This window comes from Syngnathus scovelli, chromosome 2 (genome assembly GCF_024217435.2).
Source record: "Syngnathus scovelli strain Florida chromosome 2, RoL_Ssco_1.2, whole genome shotgun sequence".
Lineage (NCBI taxonomy): Eukaryota > Metazoa > Chordata > Actinopteri > Syngnathiformes > Syngnathidae > Syngnathus > Syngnathus scovelli.
The window spans coordinates 5,710,667-5,725,070 of NC_090848.1; the positions used below are offsets into that span (position 1 = coordinate 5,710,667).

Here is a 14,404-nt window from a genome sequence, read left to right on the forward strand (position 1 = left end):
AATACCGGAAATCGTCTTTTGAAACACGTGCATTTATGTATTTTTTGTGTGTGTCAATGATTTATTATTTCCATCTATTACAATACAATAAAATATTACAAATTTTACATTGTATTTAAAAATACAATTATGTCTTCAGATACCAAACAAAAGGCGCAGTTATGACGCGACATATATGACGACGCTCTTATTTTGTCAAGCTTTTCCGGATGTGTAGTTGCGTTTTACTTTTACGCTTGACCAAACTCCCCTTTCGCTGTATTGCACCTCCACATCATGCAAATTAAGAAGAGCCAAGGCGTCGCAGAGTTGTTAACGCTTTACAACGCACGGCGCTGCGAGGACAGAAGGTTACAGATCACACCTTTGTTATTGTGGTATCTGCTTGTGCAGTTAAAAACAACAAATAAATCTGACGTTTTATTGCAAGGCACCCGACTTTTTTTCCCCCTTCCCAATTCCTTTAAATTGGGAATTTAAACCCAATCATTCTGGGGAAGGTGGCGGAGGACCAGTGTTGCTCATCTAGCCGGTATCAGAGGGGAAAGGAAATTTTTTTCCACGCGTGTGACAGCGTGTCAGTGACCGGGACAAGCGGAGACTTGACTCTTTCTCGAGGAAGAAGTTCACCCTCGGCGCTGAGAGACTTGCGCACCGATGGAGTAATCTACCGCGCGCTGTCATTTGGAATAGCTTTTTCACCATCACTTTTTATTGGTAAGAACTCAATGTCGTTCATTTTTTCCCACATTATAGCTTGAACTTGACATCTAACCTTGAGCCCACCTGGATGTTTGCCCCGTGACACAATTGACGGCGGCACGCTCTAGACTCATGCTGCGCCCTTTCACTTCCATTTGTCTCACAGTATCTAAATTAATGTATTTGATTTTCTCACGGAGCTGTTTATTATGGGCGTGTTAGGTTTGCAGAAGGATGTTTGAGTGAACCAGGTGTTTTTCAGGTACATTATAATCGGTATAAAGAACCAATCGGAAAGCAGCAACGGTGTTTAGTTAGGAACAAACGCTTTAGGGTGTACCCCGCCCACTGCCCAAAGTCAGGATCAGCGACTACTGTACTTTCAAAATAACCGAGTCCATCCAGCATTTTTGACACCAGTTTCATAATTGCTCTTTTTTAGAAACTAAATGCAATGTCCGGGTCCAACACTCTTGAAGATTGCTTGATTAAGATTTGTTAGGCTATTTTATTATCCAAAGCATTAACACAGCTACTAGTGCTTATTTAATTTCAGTATTAGTTTATTGGCTTAGCATGGTCGATATATTTCTGAAGTTCTGGGTTTGTATCTCAGCTCCAGCCTTCCTGTGGAAAGTTTGTATATTCTCTCTGCTTTTGCGTGGGTTTTCGTTAAATACCAGGACTTCCTCTTGCTTTCCAAGAACATGCCTGATAGTTTCACTGAAAACCCTAAATTCTCAAGTGTGAAATTGAGTGTAAAAGTGTGTTTTCCTACATGTGGCTTGTTACTGACTGGCAAACTTTGGGCCAAATTTGAACCGAAAGGATAAATGCTATAGAAACTGGATGGCTGAATGGTTATCTGGCAATTTTGTGTGCCTTTTGTCAGAAGTAAGCTGAAATAGGTTCTAACTCTTACTTGGATGGATATGCGGTTACAGAAATTGAAGGGATATAAATTGCAAATTCAGAATTTGCACCAATCTTGATCCAGGCATTGTAAGGAACCTCACGATTAGGGATGGATATGCTTAAGATTTTAACAATACTACTTCTCTTAGCAATACTGCTTATTGATCAGTTCCTTTAACGGCATTTGTATTAAGAAAAAAAAATATCAACACTGTTTTTATGCAGATAAATGAACTTGTCTCACAACATATATTAAAAAAAACACATTAAGCAATAACTTACAGAAAATAAAAATGTTGAATGAATCACAATTCTGTGGTTTAACATTACAAAAACAATTATTTAGTGTACAGAAATACAGAACATGCAGTTGGACACCAAAAAGCTCATATGTGAGATGGGATGCAAATTTTCTAGATGTTCGTTGAGCTTGCTTGTGTTTCTCCACACTTTTTTTTAATGATTCATTGCAACATGTTTGGCAACATTTATCGTCACCATCAACCTTTGAGAAATGTAACCACACTTTCGACCGTTTCAATCTCTCCCCATGATTGTCTATCACAAGACGCTTTGACATTGCAGCCATCACAATGTGCTAAATGTGTGAAATTCGTGGGTAAGCTACTTATTTATATCCTCTGTTGAAAACCTATGCTCTTGCCTGATGTCCATGAGTAATGGCGTTGGCAAAAAAGAAATGATGACGTGATCGCTCTGTGCCTCTCCAGGCATCATCATACATCCATCCATCCATTCATCCATTTTCTTTACTGCTTTATCCCACGGTAGTCGTGGGCGTGCTGGAGCCTATCCCGGCGGTCATCGGGCAGTAGGCGGGGGACACCCTGAACCGGTTACCAGCCAATCACAGGGCACACAGAGACGAACAACCATCTGCACTCGCACTCACACCTAGGGGCAATTCGGAGTGCTCAATCGGCCTACCAAACATGTTTTTGGGAAGTGGGAGGAAACCGGAGTGCCTGGAGAAAACCCACGCGGGCACGGGGAGAACATGCAAACTCCACACAGGGAGGGCCGGAGGTGGCATTAAACCCGTACCCTAACTGTGAGGTGTAGAGTGAAACATTCAAATGCTATCCACAGCAACCGAGCTAATGCAAAGTAAAGGACGCTAGCTTCACGTGCCTGAGTGTACGTCAGTAAAACCTCACTTCTCATAGCCTTCAAAACTGGTGACTTGGCCCCTAAACCAGTGACGTACTGGCGGCACCACTTTGTACTCAGGTAGATGGGGCTGGGACAGTGGAGTCGCCACCACCATTATACCAATAGTGATTATGTGTTTCCATGTAGTCTGAAAAGAAAAGAAGCAAAAAGTGTGACTGAAGAAATATTGTGAGTCAACAGTATTATGTAGATGAGCTGACTTGTGATGTCACAATACAGGGAAAAAAAATCTGATAAAATTACTTGGATGAGTAATTTCACACCTCATGGATGTTTAGGCATTACAGATTCTCTACTTTCTGCATAAATGCCATTAAAAAACTCATATTTTCATAAATTGAGGGAATAAAATTTAGGCATCCATTAATATAAAAAGAGTCTCCACTTTTTGCATAAATGCCATTAAAAAACTCATATTTTCATAAATTGAGGGAATAAAATTTAGGCATCCATTAATCTAAAAATGGGTGGTTCTGCCATGCTAGTTATCCATACATTTTCCGTAATGCTTATTAGGGTTGCGTGTGAAATGGAGTTCATGCCATTCGACTTTGTACAAGAGGCAGGGTACGCACAGCCAAACGCAGGCACAATATTGACAAATAAGCATTCACACCCACATTTACACATAAACAATGGACAATTTAGTGTTTTCAATACACCTAACTGGCATGTTTTTGGAAAGTGGGAAGAAGCCAGACTATAAATGAGTATGGGGAGTACTTCTTAGTTATATTACCATGAGCAAATAACCACAAAAGATTATAACACAGCCCTGAGGTTTACATTGGGTTACCAAATGGCGAAACAGTGGTCGCCAAAGAAAGAAACACGCATGGGCCTGGCAAAATGTGCTGTGGCAAAAGGAAAAGTGGATATTCCTTAGTTGAAGGAAGTATCATTAAATCAGGGTTACATTGGAGTGGATCTCTCTTGCGCTTACGCATTTGAGGGCATAGTAGTGGTGTTGACCCTGCAGGGTGAGCCACATCACTTCCATTACTACGGATGAAAAAGGGACCCTCACTTCCTCAGTAATTGGCTCCCGGGATCACTGCACGGCGCAATTGCATGCGACCAGAGTGCGCACGTGTGCATAAAAAAGGCACAAAAATACAGTCACATTTCTGCACAGTCAAGCAGAGGAGATGTTTGTGTGTGTCACTGAAATGAAACCGCGCCTGGCTGCATGCAACAAGTTACACTCTCTTTGACTCCCTTCTCGTTTGTGCCTGCGAGCAAAAGCAGTTGGACTTGATGTAATAGTGGCCACACGCGACCATTGGCTTCTGACCTCCGAGGGACTCGGTCGAAGGATGACTGCTCTTCAGGCAGGAATTGTTTTGCAGCGACACATGCCTGTATAATCGCCAGAGAGATGAATAACACAGATAGAAAAAAAGGGAAAAAAAAGCTGCTTGCAGAGGATTCTGTGCTTTGGCTGTCACAATGGATGATTGCAGTCACGAAACAACCATTTCATTATATTCAATTATTATTTTTCAGCAGTTGAAGAATCCAGTTAGTTCCAAGTAATTGTATTTGTGGTTTGTAGAGAGGTTGATTAGATGATTAAGCATTATTTTAGCTTGTGACTGTTCAATAAATGCAGCCTCACATTTAAAGCTATCCAAAAACAGATAGTGAGAGCATTGACTGTTTTGATTTCATGTCTTGACTTTAGTTTTTTGACATGCTAGAACATGCTGCAGAACTTTTAAACTTACATTCTTACTGAATTGTTTTTTCAACACTGTTCTTTGGGTAGACAGTGCAGGCCAACAGAGTCTCGTCATTTTGTTAATTCATGCAATGCCGGAGGGGGGTAAACATACTGTGAACAGTGCTATTCCTAACCTGTATTAAAGCTGCTACTGCTGCTGCTGTTGCTTTTGTCACTACAAGGGCAGAGACTGATACTGACCACCATAACTTGTGTTGAATATGTATATGCACGGTTGGGCATGATTATTATTTTGCATACTGCAATATTATATTGCATATTTTCATTTAGTCAGTTTCACACCCTTAATGGATGTTTTCCAAGAAACCTGCAGTATTTGTTTTATTGATTGTGTCATAACTCATCTTAGATGCATGAATCATGAAAATGTAGACTAAACAAACTGTTTTTGGTCAAGGAGGAACTAAATTATCTACCTGAGCCAACTTAAACATCACAAAATGCAATCAGAGTGGGAGTCTAAGGCTATCTTCAATATTGTAGAGGAGGGCTCCAAAGTGATATTTTTTCACTGTGCCTCAAATTCCTGACAGCACCAGACCCTTTGTCGTTTGTGGTGTGTTTTATTGACATATTTTGCAGTCCTGTTTTTATTGCTCCTGGTAGGAAAAAAACACGGGATAGACAGGCTTGTCATTGGACAGCAAGAATATTGTCAACTTTCTCCACACAAAGTAAATTATTGATCAAAAGTGGTGCTAAACCACTCAATTGTAATAATTTACTCCTACCAGGCCCGTTTTTGTTCCATCATCACAGCGACCTTGTGATTATATTAAGTCAATCAAACACTGTTGGATAAATTTAGTGGAAGAGCTTCAGAAGCGTCAACCTAAAAAAAGGAGAGTAGAAGCTGGTTCATATAATTGACATTTTTACTGCCACACCAAGTTCCCATATTCCGATACTTAAGTCATCATAATATAGTAAAATCTTTTATAATCTCTTACTGTGCAAGTATCGCCTCGTTTGAGAGAGGTTTGAAAGAGCAGCAACACCTATTTATGGAGAAAATCATAAGACGATCATTGCTAGTACCCTGTGGCCTTTCTTGCCAACTGCGGTTGCCATGTTGAATCGAGCAATTCAAGTAGTGAAGAACAGATGAAGCCTGAAGGAATTTTAAGACCGTCATGTAGAATATTGCACAGAGAGGTGGAACGTGACGCTCCTTTTGAAATATCACACTCTCCATGCATGATTTCAGTTAGAAACAAAAGTCCACCAAAAGGCAAATGTAAACGCGGCGCTCAGTAATTGAATGAGGACATTTCCCAGGATGAAATCATTCCCACGTGTTTAAAATTCTGCACCGTTTTTCAGCTCTTATTTGTTGATCCTACTTCAAAAGTCCATTCTATTTTGAAACTTTTGCAAAAAAAAGTGTACTTCCTCAACATTGCTGCTGTCACAATAAATCACCATGAATGCAGATATTGTAACGTGTTAATGAGGGTGAAGCCCATGAATAAAATGTGAAGAAATGACTGCAGATTTTGATGATGACCTATAAAACAAGCAAATTCCAGAGTCATGACTATACTTTGTTCTCAAAATGTATACAGACAGTTCTTTTGATTGACATTATGATTCAAAATCCAAAGATTGTGGCTCACAGACCAACTCAAATTGAGAACCGGAATTGGGCTTCACAGTTTGCTGAATTTTATTGTATTCCAATAATAACTGCTGAGTGGAACACTGCATGATGCCAATTCTAATTATATGCTTACAACTCTGCACTCTCTAAATTCAGATTCGTGTATTGAGTTGATTCCCTGCAAAGTGTGAGACTAAGGATAAAAATAACACTAACACGTGGGGTATTCTGTTCACGAGGCATACAAATTAAACGGAAAACTCTGTCAGTAAAAATCACATGCTTGGCGGTGCCCACTTTTCAATGTAACAATGAGCAGTTGTGTGTTGCAGAGGTTTGTCAACGTCAGAACTACATTAACGTTTGTCTTAAGATGAGGTTTCACAATGTTCGCAGAATGCTTCAACAAGCAAATAGGAGTCAAAAATTAATTCTGAGTTGTCATAATGGTCAGAACGATAAAGCATGAAGTGGCTTTGCAAATGTGCATGTGGGAACCTCTCAATGGGCTTTGGCGGCACCACAAATTAAAACAGTCCGAACTGCAAAGCTATGCATATTTCAATGGTGTATGTAGAGCAGGGAGACTACTGCTGAAAGATGTTTTATCTCACGCTCTTGTGACGTGTGCCATGCAACTTTGAACTTCTTGACGAGACAAAGAATCTTGACAGTCTGTTTAAAATGCAGGTACAAATACATGTGAAACTAATGTTCTTCTATATTTGGCTTCTGCTAACAATATTCACCATCAGATATTGCTGTATGATAGTCTGGTTTTTATTTCGAGTTAAGAAGAACATCTTGGATATGAGAACCACCGATAAAATATTAAAAGGAAATTGCCATACTGCTTCGATGTCAGACTCTGTTTATGTGTGCATATGCAACAACAGCTTGCCTACTTAGGTTTTATATGGAACTGACTTTGAAATACCAAGCCAAAGAATCCGTCTTTTAACGTCACTAGGTTTTTGCTTCAAACGAAGAATTCTGTTCTAGAACATGGCACTAGTGGAACGACAATAGAGTGGGTGGTTCAACAGAGACGCAAATATAAACTGGTGTGACTGGGGAGTGGAAAATTTGTAAAATGTCCATTTGTACCATCAGCATGTGATACTGCTGCGAGCGTAAACAAATGGGTGAAAAACTGTGGAAATTTTCAGTTAAAAAATGCTTGATGGTGTGTTGACTTGCCACAGATTGATTATAGTAGTTCTGTTCTTTGAGTCTTTTAACATCTATTCTGGCATTTATTAGTTGTTTGCAACCCAAAGCCGCAAATTGGACCAGGGTCTAAATTAATATTGCAGTTGCCCAATTAAGTATTCAAATTTGTGTCACTGAAAAGTAAAGAAGCAGATCAGAAGCAGAAGGTGCAATGGATGGACATTTGTACGAGATTTGCATTGACCAATGGTGTAGTGGTCCCGGGAGAACTGGGAATTACTGAACCGTGCGCATCAGGTGGGATTAAGAAATGGGAGTACGTAATGCTGACTGAAAAATACCCTGCGTGAACCCCTAACAACACCACTGGGTGGTATTGACATATTAGTCAATTTGTCAGTTACATTTTCAGTATTATACAATTATACCTTTACAATTATACGTCCTCGGCAGTATCAGTGACATTATCGCATGTGCAGTAGAGAAAGTCAGGCATGTCTGATTAACCATACTTAAGATAACTTGATGCCCACATTCAAGGGGATGCTGGAGCCATTGTCTATGTGGGCCAATCCCCCCCACCAACCCAATCCCCCATACACTCTGCATGCCCCTGTGGTGAAACACATTTCATCGTTTTAGTTAAACTGTAACCGACTGACAAGGTTATTTATTCAGTTGTCTGCTTACATTACAGTCATGTTTGATTTCCGGGCCTTGGTGTTTCATTTATGTTGATCTGAAAATATCCTCTTGATAACAGTGCTCCATGCAGCGCTTCAGTGTCTGAGTTGTGTCTGGAAAGTGACCTTGGAACTACATCAATTGTGGCACAAATGTTTGCGTTGTGAGACGCAGAAAGCTGCCAAACAAGGAAAGCGAAAGCGGAGCTCTTTATACCGCGTCTAAATGCTGGCAAAGCTGAAGAATAGTGAACCCCTGCTTTTTCGCAATTCTTCCTTCCCGCCATCACTATAGAGTGTATTTTTAAGGGTGTATTCAGACCAGAAAAGTCCTTTGGTCTGGATCAAAAGCAGAGGAAAACATGTGAGTCCTACACGCTGCATTCCTACTCTGCATATTTGCATATTCGGATCTATGCACCTGGAGCAAACCGCACCAGAGTTATTTTTGAAGCGAACTGAGACCACTTTAAAAAGTGGGTCTCAGAGAACTGTGAAACTTCTGTTTGTTTCCACTGGATGATGTTGTACAAGTGTCCCACTGGTTGATGAGAGAGTAATAACCGGCACAATATTACCCCAAGGGTGTTTTAATGAGTTTAGTGGTTTCATTCAGGTAAATTCGTTGAGAGCATTTGGGCTGGGTAAAATATCAAAAAAATCGTTCATGTTAGATTTGTATAATGTATCACAAGGTCCTCAAGTCCCCCCGGCAAACCCCCACGACAATGGTACATGTGTTTTTTGTTGTTTTTTTTTTTTTTATATCTAAGATGGTTTGTGTTGTTATCTATTAAGCTTGTCTTTCATGTTAAGCACATGCACACATACACGCACGCACGCACGCACACACAGACACACACACAAACTGGCGTAAGGCATTTTTGTTGAATTTAATATAACATTATGTTCAATACTTACACACACAGACATTAACCAAGTCTTCCATCTTCGCAATTTCAAATACTAAGGAAGTAGGGACAAACAATAATGTATTAATGAATGGATCATAGGTTTCCTTACACAGTCTTGTGCCATGGAGTATTCCGGCTGCTTAGTTTTGTTAAAGAATGTATTCCTATAATAGTTATATAATCATGGGCCAAGATATAACACGGACATTTAATAAGATGTATTCACCCTTTGTTCTATTGTAACTTAAATCCGATTAATGGATACCTTTTGTTTATGTCGCACCAATTCAGATACCATCGTTTGTGTTGGTATCCATTCAGTCCTGCTGGGTGATAAGTGGTTAAAATGTTCTTACAAATGTGTTCTTGAGGTAAACATAGGATGACATTTGAATCAAGTAGCCCTGTGAGTCACATAGATGCATGGCATAGGCAGGGCTAAACACTGAGTCAAAAGAGAGACATATTTTCAAATGCAGCATTATCATTATCCCACTGTGAGTCACAGGAAAATATGCCATCTGTGTTTTCTCTCAGCCTTGAAATCAGCACTCGCTGTATATTTTTTTCTATAAATTGTTAAAGTGTATTGAGTCCACATTAGCCACTAAATATCAGTTGTACACCTTTGTCGACATTTTACCTTGCAACTGAATGTCGATTTAGAATTCAAAACATGAAATTATTTCTTATTAATGTTGTTTTCTCCTCTCTGCTCCCCATCCACTTTTTGTTTTTACAGGTATCACAGACCATCATGTTGCCCTGCATCGTTTTTGTCACCTTGTTTTTAAGGGCGGCCCAATCTCAAGATTCCCATCCCTTGAAGCCGTCGACTTTCATTAGCGAGTCTTGTGACTCCTTGTGCTCTTGTGAGACAAAGGACGGTATCTTCTATATCAACTGCGAGCAGAGAAACATCAGCGCAATCTCACAAATAAATGTTCTGTCAAATGTGCCCTTCCATTTGAACCTTTACAATAATGACTTGGTTGAGCTTCGTGCAGAAGAAATGGAAGTGCTCAAGAATGCCCTTTCTCTACATGTCGGCGGTAATAGCATACAAGAGCTGGAACCCGGAGTCTTCAGTGCCCTTGCTTCACTGAAAAAACTCCACATCAACAGAAATTTCCTGGTCACTCTCAAAGAGGACACCTTTCAAGGCCTGGGGAATTTGGAGTTTCTCCAAGCAGACACAAATTTCATTCGAGTCATTGAACCAGGGGCCTTCAACAAACTGATCCGCCTCAAGGTCCTAATCCTTAATGATAATTCCATTGAGTTTTTACCAAATAACATTTTTCGTTTTGTGCCTCTCACCCACCTGGACCTACGAGGCAATAAACTCCAGACGCTGCCTTATGTCGGGTTTTTAGAGCACATCGGCCGGATTATGGAACTACTCTTGGAGGACAATGACTGGGTGTGTGACTGTGATATATTGCATTTAAAAATCTGGATGGAGAACATGAGGGGCCAGTCTGCTATTGGGGAGGTGGTTTGCAGCACACCACACAACTTCAAGGGGAGCATCCTTGCTAAAGTCAAGCGAGAAGTTCTCTGTCCATCCCACGCCGATATCAATTTAGAAGAGCCCTCTAAGTCACTGGATATGGTTGTTACACCATCATCCAAAGGAGCACAGATTCCCAAGTTGACTGACGCCAAAGACGACGCCAAGCAACCCACACCATCTCACATTCCGGGTAGTCCTTGTGTAGAGCATTGTTCGTGTCACAATTACCCGGTGGCAGGGTTTTTGATGCATTGTCAAGACAGAGGAATTCAAAAGGTGTCAGATATCGGAGTACCTCCTCAAAGCCCGACAAAATTGGTCATGACGGGAAATATGATTCAGAAACTCTACAGGTATGACTTTGTCACACATGATGGCTTAGAATTGCTCAATCTGGCAAACAATAGAATTGATTACATTGACAATGAGACTTTCCTTAGCTTGAACAGTTTGAAAAAACTGCATTTGAATGGCAACCGAATTGACAAACTGCATTCCACCATGTTTGTGGGTCTCCACAATCTAGAGTATTTGTATCTAGAATATAACCTTATCAAGGACATTGCTCCGGGCACATTTAATCCCCTGCCAAACCTTAATCTGTTGTCATTAAACAACAACCTGCTCAGCTCTCTTCCTCCACAGATATTTCGCAATGCACCCCTCACTAAATTGAATCTGAGGAAAAATCTGTTTATGCACCTGCCAGTGAGCAATGTGCTTGATCAACTAGACTCATTAGAGCAGATTTATTTAGAGGACAACCCTTGGGACTGCAGCTGTGACTTGTTTAGCCTGAAACAGTGGATGGAAAAACTGAGAAAAGACACAGTAGTGGGCTCCATTTTATGCCACACCCCAAAGAAAGTGATGCAGGCTGATCTGCGAAGCCTTCGTCACAATGTGCTATGCACCGGTTTGGATACCCAGTCTTTGGTTCCAGATGGAGAGGAAAGCGTGACCGCCACGCTGGGCCCCGATGGCACTGGCAGAGGCTTGCTCAACTCCCTCACAGACACCGTCCCACTCTCTGTGCTCATCCTTAGCCTTCTTGTTTTGGTCCTGATGATTATATTCTGCTCAGCCGGGCTGGTTGTGTTTATGGTGCACAGGCGCCGCCGCAGAGCAAAAAGAAAAGTAGCAGGAGATCATCCAAGAGAAAACAGCAGCAGCAGCCCAATCCATTTACATTATAGCATGTATGGGCAGAAAACAACACACCATACTCTGACACAAAGACCTGGGTCTGCCTCACTGTACGAAGAGAGATCGCACAGTCCCATTGTGCAGATATGTCGCAACCCCACCTACTGCTCTCAGCACAAAGATCACGATACCGATCTGGATTATGGCCTGGACCAATCCAGCTCCAAGAATCATGTCTGCCGAAGTATCATGGAGAAAGAGAACACCTCCCCACTTACAGGAAACCCGAGCTCCAAGTTCAAACCCATGGCAGGGGAATGCCCGGGTGAGTTTGTTACGCTTGGAGACCCCAACTCCTTGTATAGGAATATCTTGGAGCGAGAGAAAGACTTGCAGCAGCTTGGAATAACCGAATACCTTCGAAAAAACATGGCCCATCTTCAGCCTGCTGTAGAAAGACAGGTCCCAGGGCACCAGCAGGAGTTAAAGTTAATGGAGACAATCATGTACTCCAGGCCACGCAAGGTTATGCTCGAGCAAACAAAGAATGAGTACTTTGAACTCAAAGCCAATTTACATACTGAGCCAGACTACCTGGAAATTGTAGAGCACCAACCGGCATAAAACTGAGCTCCATCACAAATACGAATCCCATGTGACGTTTTGAAGCAAGTGCCTTGTCCTCTTTCCCCGCCTCTCCTTTCCACAGTGTGAAATATCCGTAACGGGCACGTCACTTTGTCAAATTGTAGCACAGAATGTAACTGCGCAGATATTTTATCTATTGACAGCCATGTGATGTAGCCAGTTGAGGATGTGCTTTTTTCCGCCAAATGTTACATAAATAGGCTATGTTTTTTATAACCCATTCAGTATACCCGCTTTCCAGAGGACCCCAACCTCCCACCCCCTGCCCATCCCGTCAGGATAAAGCAGATGTTAGGATACAGTGAATTTGAATCACCACTTGACCTAGAATTGCTGTTTAATCACTCTATCCTCACTCCGGGTCTGACCTGATTACACCCTCTGTCAACATAAGCCAGCTGGATTGCTCGAACCGGAATGCTCATTGCGCTGTGGGCCAGGGGGTGTGGTGGGGTTTTCGGGTCAGAAACATAATATCTGTACATCCGAAATACTGAAGCCTGGGTACAGTGTTTTTTCTTGTCTGCTCTCCTGTCCTATACACTGAACAAGTATCACAGAATATTTATTTATTTTTATACAAATGTGTGATAGCTCACATTGTTAAATGCACAAAAAGAGCACTAAAGCTTTGTTTATGCTTGACGCAAGTACATTCCGCACGGAAATGAGACATGCGGAGTCTGGCTGGCGCCACTTTAACAGCCTTTCATAATCTGCCTGGCTTGCCGCGGAGTGTAGTCGATATTCTTCGAGACAATAGGAAGCAGTGAAGAGCGTCATCCGCATATGAACAACACATCACCAAAGTAGAAGTAACAAATGATTATTTTTTTTTAATTCAATAAACAATAGTTAACAACAGTTTAGGTTGAACAGTCAGCATGCATTTAACATCAATAAATAAAAAGCAAAGAATTGAGCAGTAAAAAATTGTTGTTAACTAGAGCTACAACATTTTTTTTCCCTCACGAGAGTTTACTTGTAGTTTAGAAATCTCGGCAGGTACGCGATGTAGAGATTTAGCCCATGTGGACGCCGTGCGAGGCGGTGTGGTTCCGGAAATGACGTCAACTTTTTTTCCCGCGCGGAGCCGTGCAGACGTGCAAATGCATCGATCATAACCAAGCTTTAGAAATAATGTTTCTTACACAGTACTATTGTCTTGTAAGATGCATTGGACTAATCAGATGCCACAAGAAGGTGCATGACAATCAACTGAGTCCTGCTGTATTGTGTTTCTTCCTACGCCAAATATACAAACTGCTCAAATTTGTATGATCTGAACATATGTCGCAAACTGGACTGGTTTGGAATGTTGCATAAAAACACATCTCCCTTTTGCGACTCTCTTCTGTGACTCTAAGCAAGACTTTCAGCGACTGACTTTATTCAGGACTCCATGTAAGCACACACGCTGTAGCTTCTTTTTTTTAACCTAACTTGATTTCATTATTTATTCTCTTCATCCTGTACATAGTCATGTTGCATTCTATATTTTGGTTTTGTGTGCCTTCAGTGCTGTACAGACCATAAAACAAAGTTGTAACTAATGAACAGAGAAAATAAAGAGTACAACATAAATATGGACAAGTTAATGCGAGTTGAAGTATTGAGAATGGCCATCTCCGTCTATGCGTCCACCCCACCCCAATCAGCTTTGTACAATACAGGCTCATCCTTGTGCAGACAATAATTTTATTTCCCTCTTATTGTAGCCCTGCTTTCTGTGCAATGGCTCAAATCTAGCCCTTAATCACACAACAATGGCTGTGGGGGGTTGTAGCGAGCCAGCACAATTTCTACAACAATTGATGGTGCAGAAGCTCCTTGCGAGAGCACCACATGCACCCTCACAGCAGGGGACATCAAAACATATACGTACACATCACCAGCATACAAACACCACACTACCCGGGATTGATGTTTGTTTATGGATATAACGTGCATTACGGACAACACTGTTGTGCCACACAAATGCTAAGAAATTACTAGACTAGTGTGCAGTGAGGTGGTAGGAAAAAAACTAAATTATATGTAAGGGAGAAATTGGAGGTATAAGTCCATAGTGGTGCAACTGTATCCTTATGGGGCCTTGTAGATCAAGCTGTGTAAATCCTTTGCCTTAAAGTGGGATTTAGTTTTGTTGATGTTTTATTTATATCATGT

The 14,404-nt window shown here is 41.2% G+C and overlaps 1 protein-coding gene across 1 annotated transcript; it reads left to right on the forward strand.

Annotated features, from left to right (window-relative positions):
- The first annotated feature begins 269 nt into the window (after positions 1 to 269).
- slitrk6 (SLIT and NTRK-like family, member 6) lies at positions 270 to 13,819 on the forward strand. Its single transcript, XM_049753799.1, has 2 exons — positions 270 to 717; positions 9,668 to 13,819. Exon 2 carries the CDS (start codon positions 9,683 to 9,685, stop codon positions 12,209 to 12,211), a length of 2,529 nt encoding a protein of 842 aa, XP_049609756.1. The 5' UTR covers positions 270 to 717; positions 9,668 to 9,682; the 3' UTR covers positions 12,212 to 13,819.
- Positions 13,820 to 14,404: the final 585 nt, after the last annotated feature.

Excerpts from the sequence above, each read along its gene's own strand:
- slitrk6 (XM_049753799.1), top strand. The coding sequence starts at position 9,683 with ATGTTGCCCTGCATCGTTTTTGTCACCTTGTTTTTAAGGGCGGCCCAA.